The 18,274-nt window shown below is 53.1% G+C and overlaps 6 protein-coding genes across 6 annotated transcripts; 3 read left to right on the top strand and 3 right to left on the bottom strand.

The window, feature by feature from the left end:
• Positions 1–1,701: 1,701 nt before the first annotated feature.
• Positions 1,702–2,700, top strand: SMAC4_09268 (uncharacterized protein; the record flags this gene model as incomplete). The annotated part of the gene is made up of 1 exon (XM_003344290.1): positions 1,702–2,700. One exon carries the CDS (start codon positions 1,702–1,704, stop codon positions 2,698–2,700), a length of 999 nt encoding a protein of 332 aa, XP_003344338.1.
• A 2,058-nt stretch (positions 2,701–4,758) lies between these two features.
• Positions 4,759–8,566, bottom strand: SMAC4_09269 (uncharacterized protein). Its single transcript, XM_003344291.2, has 4 exons — positions 7,890–8,566; positions 6,587–7,810; positions 6,109–6,534; positions 4,759–5,967 (listed from the first exon to the last, which is right to left on the bottom strand). Exons 1-4 carry the CDS (start codon positions 8,046–8,048, stop codon positions 5,092–5,094), a joined length of 2,685 nt encoding a protein of 894 aa, XP_003344339.1. The 5' UTR covers positions 8,049–8,566; the 3' UTR covers positions 4,759–5,091.
• Positions 8,567–9,521: 955 nt separating this feature from the next.
• SMAC4_09270 (uncharacterized protein) lies at positions 9,522–11,036 on the top strand (the record flags this gene model as incomplete). Its single annotated transcript, XM_003344292.2, has 2 exons — positions 9,522–9,894; positions 10,376–11,036. 2 exons carry the CDS (start codon positions 9,522–9,524, stop codon positions 10,999–11,001), a joined length of 999 nt encoding a protein of 332 aa, XP_003344340.2. The 3' UTR covers positions 11,002–11,036.
• Positions 11,037–11,227: 191 nt separating this feature from the next.
• Positions 11,228–14,017, bottom strand: SMAC4_09271 (uncharacterized protein). The gene has a single exon (XM_003344293.3). The coding sequence runs from the start codon at positions 13,779–13,781 to the stop codon at positions 11,511–11,513; it is 2,271 nt and encodes a 756-aa protein (XP_003344341.2). The 5' UTR covers positions 13,782–14,017; the 3' UTR covers positions 11,228–11,510.
• A 1,309-nt stretch (positions 14,018–15,326) lies between these two features.
• On the top strand, positions 15,327–16,799 carry SMAC4_09272 (uncharacterized protein; the record flags this gene model as incomplete). Its single annotated transcript, XM_066090927.1, has 2 exons — positions 15,327–15,451; positions 15,549–16,799. The coding sequence occupies exon 2, from the start codon at positions 15,753–15,755 to the stop codon at positions 16,797–16,799; it is 1,047 nt and encodes a 348-aa protein (XP_065946379.1). The 5' UTR covers positions 15,327–15,451; positions 15,549–15,752.
• Positions 16,800–16,817: 18 nt separating this feature from the next.
• Positions 16,818–18,045, bottom strand: SMAC4_09273 (uncharacterized protein). The gene is made up of 4 exons (XM_024656000.2): positions 17,847–18,045; positions 17,621–17,723; positions 17,400–17,533; positions 16,818–17,289 (listed from the first exon to the last, which is right to left on the bottom strand). Exons 1-4 carry the CDS (start codon positions 17,847–17,849, stop codon positions 17,101–17,103), a joined length of 429 nt encoding a protein of 142 aa, XP_024511776.1. The 5' UTR covers positions 17,850–18,045; the 3' UTR covers positions 16,818–17,100.
• Between the last annotated feature and the right edge of the window lie 229 nt (positions 18,046–18,274).

The following is an 18,274-nucleotide window of genomic DNA, read 5'->3' as shown; positions in this document are numbered from 1 at the left end:
TTAATCATTTTATTCAAGTGCTTCGCTGGATCGAAACCGGTCATATTGGTCAATATTTTCCCCCGAAATCCCTTGTTCGGGTGGAATAGCTTGTTTGAAGCGGTGGGATAAAACGGGACAAGTTTGAGCTCTGAACCGGGAAGAAAAAGTAATCAAAACATATCTATATAAACACACCGGTCTTATTAATACATAATAATAGCTGTAGACAGTTTCCTTCTTGCTCCTTCTAGGCGTATGTGAACGAACGTGGCTGATGGTTTGTCAGAGAGACAGACACCTGCCACACCTTTTGAGAGCCCAATCGGCGCGATGCCGGAAGCTTGGGAACGATGTTGGTCCGGCAGCGTGGAGTATTCCTTTCAGATTGTGTGAAGACATGACGCTTGGCTGTGAGTGACGGGCTGACCTGAAGCGGTGACCGAAATCCCGAAGAAAAAAGAAAAAAAAGAAAGTGGCCTGGCTTCTATTTGTGCAAAATTGGCTGTTTTTCCACTAACACCGACGGGTGCAGTCTCGGCCTCAAGCTCACCCAAAAGCGCGGAGCATTGTTAGTAGACCATCTAGGTCGCACCCTTGGCGTATCTGGCTGCCCCTTTTTGGCGACCCAGGAACCGACTGGCTGGAAGGATTCTAGCACGGATCATCTTGTCTCTCGATAATGCATCACACAGCTACATACACCGACATAGACGTGCAGAGAGCAGATTTATGAATTTTATTGGACATAAAGCAAGGATCTGCATGCCAGATTCACGGCGTTTGTTCCGATTTCTGATGCTCTGCAAATTGTCCGGACAGAACGAATCTCGTCATCTCGCGCTTTCGAGCATCTGTATCCTCGGGTGGTCTTCCACAACTTATTCTCGGCTTTTGGTATGGATCTCGGAAATTTGTCTGGAATGATCATGTGGAAGTAGTTTCAAGCTAGACTGATTAAAGAAGTCACCTTCAAATTTTGACGTTCAAAGTGATGAAAGAAATCCACCTCCCCGGCGCGTTCGCTCGAAACAACCTGGAAGTCAGATATCACGTACCCTAGTATAGATTGTACCAAACCAGACGGACGCGCATGCCGTCGAGCGGTCTCACGAACAAGATGACGGATGTTCAAGTCAACTTGAAATTGACAGGCGAGCAGAGCGGATGACATAGGAACGCACCTTCCCTCCGTACGTCGACATAACCCGCCAAGGCATGGACCCAACTGCCTCTTGGGCACCTACACCCATACTTGCCATTTATTCTGCCTGGGAAGGTTGCTCTTTGGTCAAAGAAATCCTTGTTTTGCCTCCATAGACTGAGCTCCCGCAAGTCTGGGAGTCATAGATATCTGACGGGCGTAAAGGCATGCATGCAAAACGACCAGCATGAATATGCAAGATTTTTATATATTCAATTCCCGGATGCCGGAGTTGTTGATTTAATATTCTTTCTGTCCTTCCCCGTCCCCTATATCTTTGACTGCTACCCCTTAGTTAAATCTCCTGCCCTCCGCTACCTTCGGACTCTCTACCTTGCTTGATAGGAACCAGCTAGCCCCTCTCCTGCTACATTGAACAATCCCAAGCCATCCTTCTCATACATCCATTTCCCGTACCACTCAAATGTCATCCTTTCCCAATTATATCCAACATTGCCTTGGATCATTTACATCTACCAATTTCTTTCCTCCAAAACCCCTCCAAACAGTTTCCTATCATGTCTGACCACACAGCCAGAATGCCCATCGACCTCTTGGAGTCGGACGCGATTGGTTTTGGGGCGAAAGAGAAGTTAATCCCCAAGCAGCTCTTCACCAGGGATGATCTCGATCTCAACATGAACGTGGAAGGAGGGGCCAAAGCAGCCGCTGATGATTTCCTCACCTGCCTTGACAACGGCAAGTTTGTTTCTCTTTGGACTTCCTCGGGCGGGGACAACTTGTGCGGCATGTTTGAGATTAGAAACAGCATAATGGCTATGAAGAGACAGAATCCCCGAATGCCCCTGCCTGTGCCCACGGTCCCCGGGCTTATGTGGGCGTTCAGGAACCAGGTCTATGCTGATCTCAAGAAGCGGAACGAGGAAAGTTACGTGGGAAGGGACGTCCCGTCATTCGAAATCAATGTCAACAACTTCGCTGGCGATGAGCTCAGGCTCATCTTCAGAGCCTGGGCGAAGAATCTCGGGCCCCTGATTACGGACCACTGGGGAGGAGTAGACGTGGGCCTTATGACCCAGACCCATCAACACCCAGAGCGGAAGCGCCTATTATTCCCCGCCATTGAGGTTCCGGAGGAGACCGAACCGGGCCTCCCCATCCTGCGGCCTTATATTCTGAACACCGGCCACGGTCACTGGGAAGGGTTGGCCAAATCCACGCCACACTTGGAGCAGCAATCTTCGCGCCAGCCCAATCCTGGCATCCAGCCCCAGCCCCAGCACAAATATCCTCAGCAGGCGTCAACTGCTGCAGCAAACCACATGGATCCCTTTTCCTCCGTTTACAACGCCCCCTTGGTCGCCCTCCCCCATAAAACTGGTGTTACCCTCGACGACACCCATCAAGTTGTAGATGAACGACTGTGTAACCATGCAAGCGGAAGCCAACAACAAGGCAATCATATGACAGCTCAGCAGAATCAGATTGCCGATTTCCTCGTGCCTTCCTCCCTCTCTTTCTCCTTCAAGTTCCCCATGTTCTCTAACCAGGGATAGGGCACAACCTCGTTAGACTTTCTCTCCGTCATATCCAGCTGTGACGACTATCCCTCCTCCCAGCATGTGCAGCTGGGAAACAACAGCACCGGTTACTCCATATTCCATCTGGCATGTGCAGCAACAGCAACAGCAACAGCCACCCATCATTACCATGAACACCCAGCTTCCTCAATCTCATCCCGACATCCACCACCAGGGGCATGTCCCATATCCGTATCCGTACTATCGGTCCAAGTTTTCATCGGGTTCGGGTTCCAATTCTTCCCGCAAACGGTCTGGGTCTGGGTCTGGGTCTGTCTGGAGTAGGTCTAGGTCTACTTCTCCTTCTCCTTCTACTGGATCGGCATTAGAGACATCCTTCATGTCCTTCATGCCCTCCCTGTCCAGCGCCGAAATTCTGTTCCCGCAATATTCGTTTACGCCGAAACCGGAACCTGGGCCCCCTCTTTTGATACCACCCTGTCAATATCAACGTCAACAACAACATCACCAACACTATCAACAGCAGGGCCAAAGGCTGAAAGGGAATGGTGGCGGTGATCCAACTCCGATATCTGCACCGCCAACTTTCCAAACCCCGATGTCCGTCTCACAGATGCCCCGGCTGCACCCAGCGGGCTCGAAGCGGCCCATTTTGATGTTGTACGAAGTAGAGGCAGGGGTGTAAAACGAGAACGGCCACGAAGAAGAAGAAGAAGAAGAAGAAGAAGAAGAAGAAGAAGGAGAAGAAGGGAGGCCGGCCAAGAAAAGGAAAAACGTCTGTTGAAGCCGCGACCAAGACTGGATTCTTGAAAAACCGACACCCCAACTCGGGGTCTGGGTTGGGATCATGGTGTTGAACTGATCATGGTGTTGACATTCGGCTTGGATATGAGTAGAAATGGGATTACCAGTATGTTGTTCTGATCATCTCTTTTCCCTGCCCTTCGAGAGGGACCGCATCGTTTGGAGGTTTCATAATAGCTTACGCAATATGGCCTACTGTACGAATGATTTCTTCCGAGTTATGTTACCTGTCTCGGATCAAAAAAGATCAGGAAGCAGTTGTCTAGAAATGTATTTTACATGTACGTTAACAAATTGAAGGCAAAGCCAGCACGGCTTGACACACACAGTGATCTTACCATATAGTTGAACTGCTCGTGGCCGTGCGTGGTGATACTTACCAGGCAATGTCGAGTAGGAACTCTTGATTTTCTCCAATTGCTGCTCCAGATCAAGTGACGTTTTTCGTCTCCAGAACCTGCGAGGAAACCAACATGGGTTATATGAGAAAAAGCTGCTCACTGTCACACGGACATTGCCTACACTCCTGGGTTTGAAGTACAATAGAGCCTCAATGCTTGAAATCAACCCAACCTCGCCATACAATGCCAGCCTTGCCTCGGCCAGTGTCACACGGACATTTGCCGGTGACATTCATCAGTCAAACTGCCGACCAGAATTACCGACAGAATGCCACACGGACATCCGCCGGTGACTTTCATCAATTAAACCACCGACCGGATTTACCGACGGGCAACTGGACGAAGGCTGGCATTCAGAAGATCTACTTGTAGGCAGATGAACTAGATAGACTCGCACCGATGCCTGGCACACAGGGCTCGGTACGTACCAACCTTCTTTGGTATAAGAAGGCCTTAAGGCCCGACCTTCTCATTGAGGTTGAAAGGATCAACAAGGCCTTCGAGACCAAAGTAGTTTATTAGCTGAATTGAACTACTGTTCCAAGCCCAGAACACTGCCCTTGTCACACTCACCGACTGACTGCAAGAATACCAAGCCAACTATCTCTGCCCAAGGCCCCCGGTATCTGGCCAGCTGGCTCTTCTTTTGCACCATCCAGTGGGCAGAGTACTGTTCTCAACGCGAAGAGGGTCGATGGACGTCCACATGGTCATAACTACCTCTAGGTTTCAAAGCCCTTCACACAAGACAAAACGCATGTGTTAGTATTAGTTATGCCTATAATGCTGGGATATAGGCATATATTCCTTCACGAAATACCTGTGTTTGACCAAGGCATGCATCTTTGTCCTAACGAAATTCATCTCTCTCCAAACTAAATGCATATATACTATCTGGGAATGCTTCCGACTTCAACTTAGGATATCCCTAACTCTTCTGGGATGAAGAAGTGGACTCGCTTATCACTGTACCAAGACTCGTAAAGCGTTGAACGACATCACCACAAATTACGAGCAGAGCGTAAACAGAATGCCACATTCCATTCATTCAGATGCGACATTTGAAAACAGCTGATATACAAGAAATTGGTATTCGTAACTCGAAAGAAATCGCTAACCCAAGATCCAGCCCAAACCTGAAACCGCCATTACTTTTTATCATGTCCTATACACCGTATCACCAACCCAAGCCTCAGAAAGCTTAAGCAAGCTCAGCAGCGGCACCACCAATAGCCAACTTGCCCGTCTCCTTAACCTTGGTCTGGAACACCACCTTGTTACCCTCCTTCCACATCTCCGTCACCAGGGTCTGGCCAGGGTTAACGGTACCGGCAAAGCGAACCTTGATGTTCTTGAACTTGCCAAACTTCTCGTACACGGCCTTGCCAGCGATACCGAAGGAGCAGAGACCGTGAAGGATAGGGACCTTGAAGCCGCCCATCTTGGCAAACGCAGGGTCGACGTGGAGGGGGTTGTAGTCGCCGCTGAGACGGTAGAGAGCAGCCTGCTCCTCAGTGGTCTGGATCTCAACGACGGCGTCAGGCGAACGAGCGGGGGGCTTGTTGGCGGCGGTGGAGGCGCCACGGTCGGTGGGCTTCTTCTGGCCGCCGAAGCCGCCGCAGCCGCGGAGGAAGACGGTCATCTCGTTGTAGAAGAGCTCCTCGCCGGTCTCGGCGTTGTAGGTGGTGATGCCCTGCTTGGCGATGGCGGCGGAGCCCTTGTCGACGACCTCGAGGAGCTTGCCCTTGGAGATGAGACGACCGGAGGTGGGGATGGGGTACTTGCGAACCTCAAGGTACTGCTCACCGTGGAGGAGCATCATTGGGGAGAAGTTGGGGACGATGTCGTCGAAGGAGAAGGGCATCTCGGTGTTGAAGGGAGGAATAACGCCGAAGGTGGGGATGACCTCGAAGTCCTCGTTGCCTTCAAAGATGTACTTGATGTCGGTGCGCTTGGCGCCGATGCCGAGGTTGTAGAGGCAGACGTCACGCTCGTCGAACTTGTACTCGGTGCCCTTACCTTCGAGGCCGGTGAACTTCTTGATAGCAGCAAGGTGCTCGTTCTCGGCAGCGCCAGACTAACGGGAGAAGAAGATGAGTCGTTAACAGTCATTCAAATATTCTACACTAGAGGTTTTATATGGCTATTATACATGATGGGACAAGGAAAATTACATGACATTCTTTCGTGGCAGCTGGAGGAAGAAAGGGAATCATACCTTGCCCTCGCCGGCACGGTTCTCCATGTTCGCCATGATCTTCTCGATGCTGTCAGAAGCCTTCTCGGGGTGGTCCGAGCGGGAGTCGAAGGTGATGATATCGTTCCAGTGCTTGACGACCTCCTCGGGGGTAAGAGGAACGTCGACAGGGAAGCCGTGGCCGAAAGTGCGCTGCCACCTGGTCTGGCCGCACCAACCGGAGCCGACCTCGTAGAGACCGCCAGTGGGGTTCTTGGGAACCTTGTCGCTGCAGAGGGCAAGGACAAGGGGAGCAATGTAGTCGGGCTTGAAGGCCTGGACGAGCTCCTCGGGAAGGATGGTCTTGGTCATGGCAGTACCAGCGTTGGGAGCGATGGTGTTGACATAGATGTTGTACTTGGCACCCTCGAGGGCAATGGCGCGGGAGAAGCCAAGGATGGCGCATTTCTATACATAGGTTAGCTAGAATTCAGTGGACATCGTGAAGATAAAGACTTACGGCAGCAGCGTAGTTGGCCTGGCCGAAGTTGCCATAGATACCAGAAGTGGAGGTGGTGTTAAGAACACGGCCATACTTCTGCTTGAGGAAGTAAGGCCAAGCAGCCTTGGTGACCTTGTAGGTACCGCGGGCGTGGACGTTCATGACGGGGTCCCAGAGGCTGTCATCCATGTTGTTGAAGGCCTTGTCACGAAGGATACCAGCGTTGTTCACAACGATATCGATACGGCCAAAGGCATCAATGGCAGCCTTCACAACGGCATCACCGTCCTCAGCGGAGAACTTGGCGCCAACGGCCTTGCCACCCATCTGCTTGATCTCGTTAACGACATCGTCAGGATTGACAAGATCGTTGACAACGATGGAAGCACCAGCGCGGGCAAAAGCCAAGCAGTAGGCGCGGCCGATACCAGCACCGCCACCAGTGACGAGGGCGACACGGCCGGTGAAGTCAATCTTCTCACCAGAGTCGTTGGGCCCGAGCTTGAGGGACTCCTCGAGGAGGGTAAGGAAGTCGTTGGGACCGCTGGGGTACTGGGGGTTGGAGAAGTCGGTGACCTGATCCCACTTCTTGATGATGGCACCGGGGGTGTAGCTCTCGTCGGCCTTGAGGAGAAGACCGGAGGAGCGCTCCCAGCGGAGCTTGGCGACGTGGCCACCACCAACCTCGAAGATGGCGCCGGTCTCGCTGGTGTTGTTCTTGTGAACAAGGACGGCAACGAGAGGAACGACCCACTCAGGCTTCATGAGGGCAAGAAGATCAGGGGGCATAACGGTCTCGGTCATGCGGCTGGCAGCGATAGGAGCAATGACGTTGGAGAGAATGTTGTACTTGATGCCCTCCTTGGCGAGGGTCTCGGTGAAGCCGACCATGGCGAGCTTGGCGGCCGAGTAGTTGGCCTGGCCAAAGTTACCGAACAGACCGGCAGCGGAGGCGGTGTTGATGACGCGACCGAACTTTTGCTTGCGGAAGTAGGGCCAGGCGGCGCGGGCGGTCTTGTAGGAGCCCTTGACGTGGACCTTGAAGATGAGGTCCCAGTCCTCATCCTTCATGTTCTTGAAGGAGATGTCGCGGAGGATACCGGCGTTGTTGATGAGGATGTCGATGCGGCCGAACTCCTTGATGGCGGTCTCGATGATCTTGTCGCCGTTCTCGACGCTGTCGTAGTTGGCGACGGCCTTGCCGCCAGCGGCCTTGATCTCGTTGACAACCACATCGGCAGCCTGTTGTTGAGTGTACTCGTTAGCATAATGATGACAGTGGCGATGTATGGCGCATTGGTTTACGGGGAAATATGCTTACCTTGGTAGAGTTGCCCTCGCCCTTGAAGGAAGCACCGAGGTCGTTGACGACGACGGAAGCACCGCGCGAGCCGAAGAACAGGCAGTAGGCCTTACCAAGACCACCGCCGGCACCGGTGACAACGACGACCTGGCCGTCGAACCTCAATTGCTCAGCCATTTTGGATATGGGGTATGTGTTGTGATGATGCTAGAAACAAACGAACAAACAAAGAAAGTTACACAACAGCTCTGGGTATATCTAGTATGGAGCAAAAAAGAAGAAGGGGGATGGGATGGAAGGAGGAATGTTTGGTGATGGAAGATGCGCTGGCTGGTGCCGGCACTTAATAATAAACTGGACGATGGTCACTCGACCTCTTGACGTCGGCAAGTGGACAGGCTGCTGGAGCGAGGTGCTGCCGGGCGCTGTAAGCCGAGGCAGAACGGCATGTCCACCGGTGCAGCGAAACCAGCCAATGGGATGGTCCAAATTGCCCCACACTCTGGTTTTGCCGAGAGCGGGGTGTTCTCCATGCCTTTGCCCCTTGTACTTGTTCTTCCCCATTCGTTTCTTCCACGTCTTAAGATCACATGCAACTCTTCTTACTTCGGGGAAAAGCACCCTTCCGGTTGTCGCGTCGTGTCTCACAAACTCTCATAAGATCGTCGGTCTCCCAGGAACAGAATTGGGGGAAGGTAATTGTTGTTGAAACTTTCAATCCTTTGAATTGAGCTCAACACTGAAAGTCGTGAACTTAAAAGCAACAGCGGGTAAATATGTGCCTATGGTTTTCCGGATGCCATTCTGACATGAAGACTGCATTGCAGCTAGACGGGACGGCGTGACTTGGCTGTAGGAACTGAACCAGACTTGAAAAGTCGAGACTCAATTGCTTCCAAAAGTTCTTCCATTGCGGCGCCATGCTCAACACCATGCGATTGACGCAGATGATGTTGGCTGAAGAAACCCCAGACGAGCATTCAAACAATGCGGAGCTGCTCGGTTTCGGGCCTGTGCATTTGGCGAGGGATCCCGGCTTGGGCAGTCACATGAATGCACGTTGAGGAACGCACCCGAATAGTGGTATCAGGTATCACTCCTGGCCTTCATCTCACAAAGAAAAGACTATGAAGTTTAACAGAAAGCTGAAAATGTTCTCTCGAAGAGATCACTTTCCACTTTGTCTCTAGCTCTTCACATTCTCCAAGTGGACCCAGTTCCTTCTCCAAAAGTGACCCCCAAGCCGACGCGATATCCCCAATTCCAAAAGTCAGCGGCATCCTTCGAAATGGGTCGTTCGGAATGAAAGCCTCAAACAACCAACATGTCGGCATCTCTTTTATCCCGGCTCCGGATTGAGAACCAACAAACACGGGATTGAAAACGCGGAGACGGAACGCGGAGACGGAACGCGGAGACGGAACGCGGAGAAGGCCCCATTCGGTTTCGCTCAACTTACCCCACAGCTTTTTCCCACGCTTACCCCACAGTATTCCTTAACCGCGCCAATGTCGTCATTCGCCGTTTCTGTGCCGCTGCGAGCCTCATCCTCATTGACCTTTCTCTCAAAACAACACTTCGCGACAGACAACATCCTAGAATTTCACCAAATACCAAGTCATTACCCTACGATAGAAACGAATCCACAAAATGATGGACACAATAGACTCCGTCTCCTCCAAACCCCTCGCCGGCACCGTCGACCCATTGCCGCCCCTCCAGTCCCGAATCATAGACGACAAGTCCCCCCTCTGCATCCCTTTTATCTTGTCCAAAATCGCCGAGTACAACGCGGTTCACGCCAACGAAGCGAACCCGCGCCCTTTCGTCATTGGATTGAATGGCGTCCAAGGAGTGGGCAAGACGACGCTGGTCAAAGCGCTTGCGGAAACACTGCAAGAGAGGGAAGGACTGAATACCCTGGTGGTGTCCATTGATGATTTTTATCTGACGCATGAGGATCAGTTGAAGCTGGCGGAGGAGCATAGTGATAATGCGCTGGTGCAGTATCGGGGGGAACCTGGTGAGTGAAGCATTCTTTTTTTTCAGGTGTGTGTCCTGTGACGTTCGCATTTTGTAAGCTCTGCGTGGGTGTGGTGTTTGTTGTTCGAGTTCGGGACTGGACTCTCCCGATGCTCAAGAGGCTGGACCCCTTTATTGTTTGTTTACTTTTTACCCCAACGAGACATGTGGATCCACTGTTGAGGGTAACCTTTGCATGCGGTAGCTGGTTATTGTTAATAGCCTCGTCTCGTCTCGCCTCGTCTCGCCTTGCCCTTCCTTCTTCTCTCACCTTTCTGTGTACTGTTCCCATATTCCTTTGATTAGCGTTTTCATCCTCATCCTCTTTGATCCTCACCTGTCCTTGAGGCCTTCTTCATTGATTACCCGCATCATCCCCTGTGTCATGTCCTTGTTTATTCACTACCTTACCAGTCACCGCCTCCCTTACCGCCTCCATCTCTACTCTCATTACCTCCCGCTAACATTCTCCCTCAAAATAGGAACGCACGACCTCCCCCTCCTCACTTCCTTCCTCTCCTCCATAACCTCCCACAATCCCACCCACCTCCCGCGCTACCTCAAATCCGCCCACCAAGGCCTCGGCGACCGCGCCCCGGCCTCCACCTTCCCACCGATAAACGACCCCTCCCTCTCCCGGCCCGAACACACCAACATCCGCGTGCTGCTCCTCGAAGGCTGGCTAACCGGCTTCCGCTCCCTTCCCGCCTCCGTCATCCAAAGTAAATACCTCGACATATCGCACCACCGCACCTTATCCCATCACAAACTCGAGCATCTCCTCTTTATCAACGATCAACTAAAAGGGTATGAGCCGGTGTGGGACCAGTTTGATGCATTCATCCATATTGATACCCAAAATCTGGAGTGGGTGTATGAGTGGCGGCTGGAACAGGAGGAGCAGATGCGGAGGGAGATGCCGGGGGGAGTGGGCGGGATGGGCAAGGAGATGGTGAAGAAGTTTGTTGATGGGTATTTTCCTGCTTATGAGCTTTATGAGGAGGGGGTTAGACGTGGGGTGTTTGAAGGGGACGAAACCAAAAGGGGGAGGCAGTTGAGGATTGTGGTGGGGAGGGATAGGGGGGTTGTGGAGAGTATGGTTATTTGAGAGGGGAGTTTGGAAGGGGGTGTTGGTGGTTTTGATACCCGGATGAGAGGTTGCAGGTTTGGCTTGTGGATTGGTGTGAGCAGGAGTGGGAGTTTTCGCTGTGCTGGTGCTGGAATATCGTACGGGATAGAGCATGTTCACTACTTCCAAAGGACTTGAAACGTTCGAGGCTGCCAAATGACTGATTTCTAGCTGGATTATGTTATATCGACATCATAAGGTCTCGAGCAGAGCAAATACATACTTGAGGAAGAACCCACATCGGCAATAAGATATCAGATACAAGGAAAGCAAACATCCATCTCGAACATCACACATCCTACAACAAGGGGGTATTTATGTTCCTGTTCCTGCTCCTTCCTATTCCGCCCTTTCACCTTTCCCATACCAGAACGCCATGCCAAAATAACAACTGTAAAGAAATCTCACAGGTCTGCTCCGTCATCTCTTCGCCTTCCCACACAGTCAGCTTAGGGCAGCTCCTCAGCCACAATCGACAACTGGGACGACTAATCCTCCAAATCCATCTCCTTCCCCTGCATCATCGTCTTCCCCTCCTCTTTCAGGTTCTCCAGCGTTCGTCCAATCTTCTCAATCTTGCCTCTAACTGCTCCCTCCCTCTCGGCGACCTCCACCTCGAAATTCTCCACCATCTTCCTCTTCGCCCTTCTTGCGTCCTTGATCCTCTTCGCCACAGATGTGAACTGATCCAGGAACCAGTCACCTGCATCATCCCACTCGTCAATCTTCATGTGCGTAAAGAACTCGGCTTGTTGGGCAGTAGGTTTGGTCTTGTAGTGTTGGAGTTTGTCTTCGAGAGATGCGTCTGCTGGAGGACGGTCATCTTGCTGGAGCTTTGTGGTGGCTTGAGCTTGCTGCTTTTCAGCTTCTTCTTGCGGGTCTTCGTCGAAGGACTGAGTGAGGAGAGTGGTATAGGGCATTTTGTAGAGTTGGGCGTCATCGTAGTCGAGAGTGGAAAGACGGCGCTTTTTGGCCTGTTCTAGGATTGGTAGTGGAGAGGTGCAAGGGTTTTGTTGTTTCTGTTGTTGATGTTGTTGCTGCGGTTTTTGGACCTCCTTTTCCTTTGCGCGGCGGCTGGTGGTTCGCGCCAGAGCAATCGAGGCGTCTTTGAGTTGAGGAGGTAGAGGCTGCTGCTTCGGTATCTGTGACGGGTGAAGATGGCGAGAGCCGGACGCTTTAGGCGTGACGTTGCCAGGCGAGGACATATCAGGGTCGAAACCGCCGCTGCTGCTAGGGACAACAGCGGCTTGAGTGTTGTTGAAGTTGGGCGTGGGCAACGGTGGTACTTCAGATTCAACAGGGGTCAGGTCGTCAAAGACGGTGCTGCGCTGATGTTGGATTTCATGCTGGCGCTTGCGTTCACGCTCGCGTCGGTTGGCCTCCTTCCGAATCCGTTCCTTCTCCCTTTCTTGCTCACGCAGACGCTCATGTTCACGCTCACGGCGTAGTCGTTGTTCGATCCGGCTCTTTTCCAGGTCTGCGCCGGTATCCGAGGACATCCCCGGGGATTGCACATCTGATGTGTATCCGCCCTGACCACCTCTTACTGATCCCCCTTTTCTTGGGTCGCGGTGAGGAAGTCGTGTTCGCTGGAAGGCACCAAGTTGTTTGGTGGGTGTCGAGTTGAATGCTGCGCGATCGCCTTCATATTCGTCCTCGATCTTGATGGTTGGCTCCCGCTCCTTGGTGATAGCTTCAATGGTCTTGTTCAGCGCGACAGCATCGGGATCATTGCGGTTTCTTGGGACCTCGAGAACGGTAAGGATACCGCCTTCGCCAATAACAAATGGTAGGTTCTCATCGTGGTCGGGGGTTGGTCGTGCAGACTTGGGTTGTTGTTGGGTGACAGCTGGATGCTGTGGCTGGGTGTTGTTCGAGCGAGGGAATGCAGTGTCGCTGTAGTGACGGCCCCGCACGAGCTGGGGGTGGTGTGCTCCGTTTATCTGGCGCTCGTGATTACTTTCTGACCTTCCATCCCTGCTTTCTTGGTCGCCAAACATGTTGGACGCAACAGTTGAGTCCTCCCAGGCATTTGGCCGTTGGCCGTTTTCGGGCGCCGAGGGTCTGCTTCGGTGCATTGGACGGGATGGCTGTCCCTGTGCAGGGAAGCTGACCGAGGAGGTAAGGTGGTGACTGGTCCCGGGAGCAGAAGAGGTCGAGGTATTGCGGCCACCTCGCGACGCAGCTGCAGCAGCTCGTTGTTCTCTGGTGGGAGGCGTGTAAACAGTCGGGTTGAGTAGAGATGGCGTCACAGGTTGGTTGGGTAGTTGTCGAGATGGCCCGGGGATGGAGGGCATGCGAGAGGGAGGACGGGAAATCTGAGCACCCAATTGAGAAGGCTCTCTGGTTCGCTGGGTCGTTCTTGCGGAGGAAGCGCGTCGTACCGTGTCGGCGGTTCTTTCTGTTCGGACGGCATCTCTGGCGGGTACCGACGCTGCGGGGCCCACATCGGCGGCGCCCGTCCCTTCCATCACTTTCAAGAGCCCCGACCCGGAAGTGGAAGGAGTCCCCGGTCTTCTTGATGTCCCGTTTCGTCCGGTGTCACGTTCGGTACGGTCACGGCCGTTACGGTCGTTACGAGTTGGAGTACCGCGTCTGTTTGGCGCCCGGGTCTCTGGCGTCCCTGGTGTCCCTAGTGGTCCCGGTGCTCCTGGAGTTGTCGGTGTGGTTGGATTGCTGAAAGTTCCGTCCTTGGCGAACATGCTCAATCCCCTCAGGGATTTCCGACTTGTAAGTGGTTTCGACGACGAAGGCATCATTGCTCTCTATCTCGGTGGCCTCGCTTTCGCAAGGCTGAGCTGATTGTCGCTAGAAGAGCTGTCGTTTTTTACTTGACTCGTTATTTACCTGCTGTATCGCGCTGCAATGTTACCACACTCGACAATGCGTGGGCGGCACCATATGGCTGGCATCAACAGCAAAATAACAAAACTGACAGACAGACAGACAAACCTCCTCCGGGCAGCAGAGAGACGGAACAAGATGTGAGAAGTCAATTCTTTACAAAATCAAGCCGCGCGCTCGGGATTATTATCTTTTTTCACAGCCGGCCCATGGCTCCCCATTTGCTCCCCATAGGCCGGCCCCATAGCGACCATTGGGCTCGGGCTTCTCATTCGACGAAGGCGGTTGGGCTGGAAGCGAGTGGGCACAAATCCGACGGCCCATGGAGACTTTTCGTGCTGCGACCTGCATCAGCGGCCATGCGCGGAGGTCAGGAGCGGAGGGGGTGCGGAGGGGGTGCGGAGGCGCCGATACTCTGGACCGACGAATCGTGGTCCCAATGACCGTGACCCGCCCGATAATTCCTCACTTCATCACTAGCTCGGCGCGCTAGATTCCCAACTGACATACCCAACCACCACGCGCCGTCCGATGAAAGAATTTGGAAGGTGACCACCGTGCTGCAGGGTCCATCTCCGCCGGAACTCGAGCTTGGTGCAGCTTGGTGCCTTGGTCCTGAATGGTTTGTTCGCTCATCTCTTTCTCCCTGTTGGCCAATTCTAGCTCTGATCTTTTGTCGTGATACTTGGCAACGAACAGCTGCCGTGATGTACTAGAAGCAGAAAGACATGAAAAGTTGTCTGAAGCTGCCTCGGTATCGGACGTGTCTATGTCTAGCTATCTGCTTCTCAAGGTCACGGTACGATCACATATCATCTGGGGCCAACTACAGCAGATGCCCCATCGCCAACTGTTGGTTGTCGGCTTTTTAGGTAATTACATATGATGGCGTAGTGGTGCTCGATACCACTTCAGATCTTGACAGCATCCAATCAGAGGTTGAGCGCATCTGATACTCGATCTGTCAAGGACACAAGAACACCGCTTCACCAGTGGATAACGAAAGCCTTGCCAAAGACGGCCAGGTACCGGCGGAGTCCGTTCCAGGCCCGAACCGCAAATCCACTTGACAAAGTCGGGATGTCCTGGCTGTCCGGAGCAAGGCTCGTCAGCCCTACACATTCCGAGGTCATCGAGTAACCGTTGGATGACATTATGGTGGTTGAAGGATGTCAAACGGTATACGGAAAAGGGTTGAGGCTGTTGAAAGTCGTCGGCATAGCTGTGTGGGGTGACATGGTGCCAGTGACGGTCCAGAACAACTCCAGTCTCATATGCAAATACCGGACTGGGAGGATTGGCACGCGACCTGTCATCCGGCCCAGTTACAGCGCTAACGAGAGGATCACGACGGAACCGTAGAAGTTCATCACACTCAAGCTTGACAGGTTGAGCGTTGGACTTCGGCATTCTGTCCTCACTTGAGCAATTCATACTTCACATGCTATGAACAAAATCTACACTTACACCACCAGCAAAACAAGGACAGACCTGTTCCACGATCGGTGGAGGACAGTAGCCAGGCAAAGATCCCGGTGGGAGTGGGTCTCCCGAGTTAGCGGCCCCGCCTTTCCCGCGAAAATCGGTACGTACCTCCGCTTCCGATAAGATAAGCCCCGCCGAGCAAAGTCGACTGGAGTGGAGGCAAACTATGGAATGGCGTTGACGAAGACCGATTCTAGGAGCCCGATTTCTAAGCAAGCCATTGAATCATTTCCATATCAACAACCACCTCGAAACAACCTTACTTACCCAAAACTTCTAAATCACCAGCACATAAACTACCAATACCATATACCCCGAGTGCTCTACAATTTCCGCGCCCAATCTACAACCCAAGAAAAATAAACCATCATCGCGACAACAAGACATCAATTTAGCCCACCATGGCCCCCTCCCTCGAGGCCTCGACCGAGCCCGACTCAGTAGCCGACGTCCTCGCCAACCCTCTCAAACAAAAACCCAACCTCGTCGCTCCAGAACCCGAACACTGTCCCGGTCCTGAATCCCAACAAGCCGGCAAAGCCGACTCCTGCGCCGGCTGTCCGAACCAAGCCATCTGCGCCACGGCGCCGAAAGGTCCCGACCCGGACATACCTTTAATCACCGCGCGTCTATCGGGCGTCAAACACAAGATCCTCATCCTCTCCGGCAAAGGCGGCGTCGGCAAATCGACATTCACCAGCTTGCTAGCGCACGCGTTCGCTACAAATGCAGAGCAGACAGTGGGGGTGATGGATACTGATATCTGCGGCCCCTCGATTCCCAAGATGTTAGGCGTCGAGAGCGAAACAATCCACGTCTCGAGTAACGGGTGGTCACCAGCGTGGGCGATGGATAACCTCGCTGTCATGTCGATTCAGTTCATGCTACCCAACCGAGACGACGCGATCATCTGGCGTGGCCCAAAAAAGAACGGGTTGATCAAGCAATTTCTTAAGGATGTGGAATGGGGCGATTTGGATTTCTTGCTTGTTGACACACCCCCCGGCACGTCAGATGAGCATTTGAGCGTTAACACATACCTGAAGGAGAGCGGGATCGATGGCGCGGTGATGGTTACTACCCCGCAGGAGGTCAGCTTGTTGGATGTCAGGAAGGAAATCGATTTCTGCCGGAAGGCGGGGATTAAGGTTTTGGGACTGGTGGAGAATATGAGCGGGTTTGTGTGTCCCAAGTGCACGCATGAGAGCGAGATCTTCAAGGCTACGACGGGTGGTGGAAGGAAGCTGGCGGAGGAGATGGGGATTGCGTTCTTGGGGAGTGTGCCGCTTGATCCCAGGATTGGCATGGCGTGCGATTATGGAGAGAGCTTCTTTGATAGCTTCCCTGATAGCCCGGCGTGTGCGGCGTTGAAGGGGGTGGTTAAGGGGCTGGCGACGGAGATGGGGTTGGATCCGACGGTGGTGATGCCTGAGGAGGATGGCGCTTGAGGGGAGCACGGCTAGGTAGCATGGACACGGAGTTTGGGTACTGGTTTCTGGCTTTGATCTGGTTGGGATATCGGCGTTTATATAATGAGAAAGATCATAATCATAGATGATCCGGCATCTAGCTGAACTTTGCCTTGCTTCACAATGGCCTCCCTATGCTCCTTATCCCGTGCTCTGGTTCCTCGCTGTCTCTCGTATGATTTCCCAGCTTTTGTACCCAATGATTCCCCTTCTGGCCGTGTCTGGCTCTCCTATCATAGCCCGTCCTCGAATTACCCTTCCCATCGCACTCTCGAATAGCTCAAGCAGCACCAAGCTTAGCCGGAATCTCCTCCAAGTCTTCCGGCGACTCGATATCGATAATCTTGGTCACCTCGCTCGTGTTGCGCATCAGCTCCTTGGCGCCCGCGTACAACATGCGCATCGCGGCGTTGCATGTTGAGGGCATGTAGTAGAGCATTACGTATGGTACGGAGAGTCGGCCGGAGGGCTGTTGCGTATTGTGGTCAGCTTACTATTCTCTCTCTGTTGTCCAAGGATCGATAGGCCCGACGCGTTGGTATATGCGATGATAGGGAGATCGACTAGGGGAGGACGTACAAGTGTGAGAGGATAGCTCAACAGCACGAATCTCGGGCTGTGGTCGGGCAAATCATCGCCGATTTCTTCAAGCGTCTTGTAGACTACTTTGTCATCGTCTTGCCTGATTTCCTTGGTTGTCTTATCAATCAGGTCTGTTTGCAAAGTCAACACTATTAGCTTTGGACCTTTCCGCACCGTACCTGGGGACAGGATCAGGAGAACAACGGGAACATACATACAGATGACGGCCTGGGGGTCGTTGGAGCGCGATGTCCCGAGGCGGAACTTGCGCAGGTGGTCTTTCGTCTCTTGTGAGAAAGTGTAGAGCCTTGCTTCGGAAGCCTGGCGCTTACGCTATTAGCCGTGATTCTGGAGGATCGCGACGGGATTTCGTCGGACAGCTATGAAGCTGGAGATAGGAGCTGGCATGGATAGATCGGATGTTGCGATAGGAAGGCGGCGCACCATTGTGAAGAGCTGTTTCTAGGTTGGTCGGATACGAAGGATTCGGACGGCGAAAATGGTAGCTCTCGAGGTAAATCGGAATCGGATAGGCAATGTCGGGAAGCTCAAAGGTAGCAAAGGAGTTAGGAGTTGTATCTCGAAAAGATGTCGCGTTGAGTTGTCGAGGGGCCGGGACACCGCCCTCGTTCAGGGACGCAAGTCAGCCCCGCATGGCATCACTGCCAAGTCCACAGCTCAGCAGCTATCTGCCCCTGTAAGCTCTGTTATCGATTCCTCGCTGACAGCGGGGCTGTCCTGGCCATTGGCCCGCAGAACCTGGAAGCCTAACAGCTCGACCCGCTAAACGGAGCGGGGAAGGCGCTGCCTGGCCTTCCCTGGGACGGGACCGATGAACGGCGATGGGCAGGCACCAATGCCGCAACCACGCA

The sequence above is a fragment of the Sordaria macrospora genome, chromosome 3, assembly GCF_033870435.1.
Source record: "Sordaria macrospora chromosome 3, complete sequence".
Taxonomy (NCBI): Eukaryota; Fungi; Ascomycota; class Sordariomycetes; order Sordariales; family Sordariaceae; genus Sordaria; species Sordaria macrospora.
The sequence above is the reverse complement of the archived record's forward strand: the minus strand, read 5'-3'. Positions and strand labels throughout refer to the sequence as shown.

Bases quoted from the DNA above. Each gene is read 5' to 3' on its own strand.
- SMAC4_09273 (XM_024656000.2), bottom strand. The intron at 17,534-17,620 runs GTATGTATGTTC...CTTTGCAAACAG, and splicing joins CGACCCCCAGGCCGTCATCT to ACCTGATTGATAAGACAACC. The intron at 17,290-17,399 runs GTACGTCCTCCC...AATACGCAACAG, and splicing joins TGAGCTATCCTCTCACACTT to CCCTCCGGCCGACTCTCCGT.
- SMAC4_09271 (XM_003344293.3), bottom strand. From the start codon at position 13,781: ATGATGCCTTCGTCGTCGAAACCACTTACAAGTCGGAAATCCCTGAGG.
- SMAC4_09269 (XM_003344291.2), bottom strand. From the start codon at position 8,048: ATGGCTGAGCAATTGAGGTTCGACGGCCAGGTCGTCGTTGTCACCGGT. The intron at 6,535-6,586 runs GTAAGTCTTTAT...ACCTATGTATAG, and splicing joins AGGCCAACTACGCTGCTGCC to AAATGCGCCATCCTTGGCTT. The intron at 5,968-6,108 runs GTATGATTCCCT...TTCTCCCGTTAG, and splicing joins ACCGTGCCGGCGAGGGCAAG to TCTGGCGCTGCCGAGAACGA.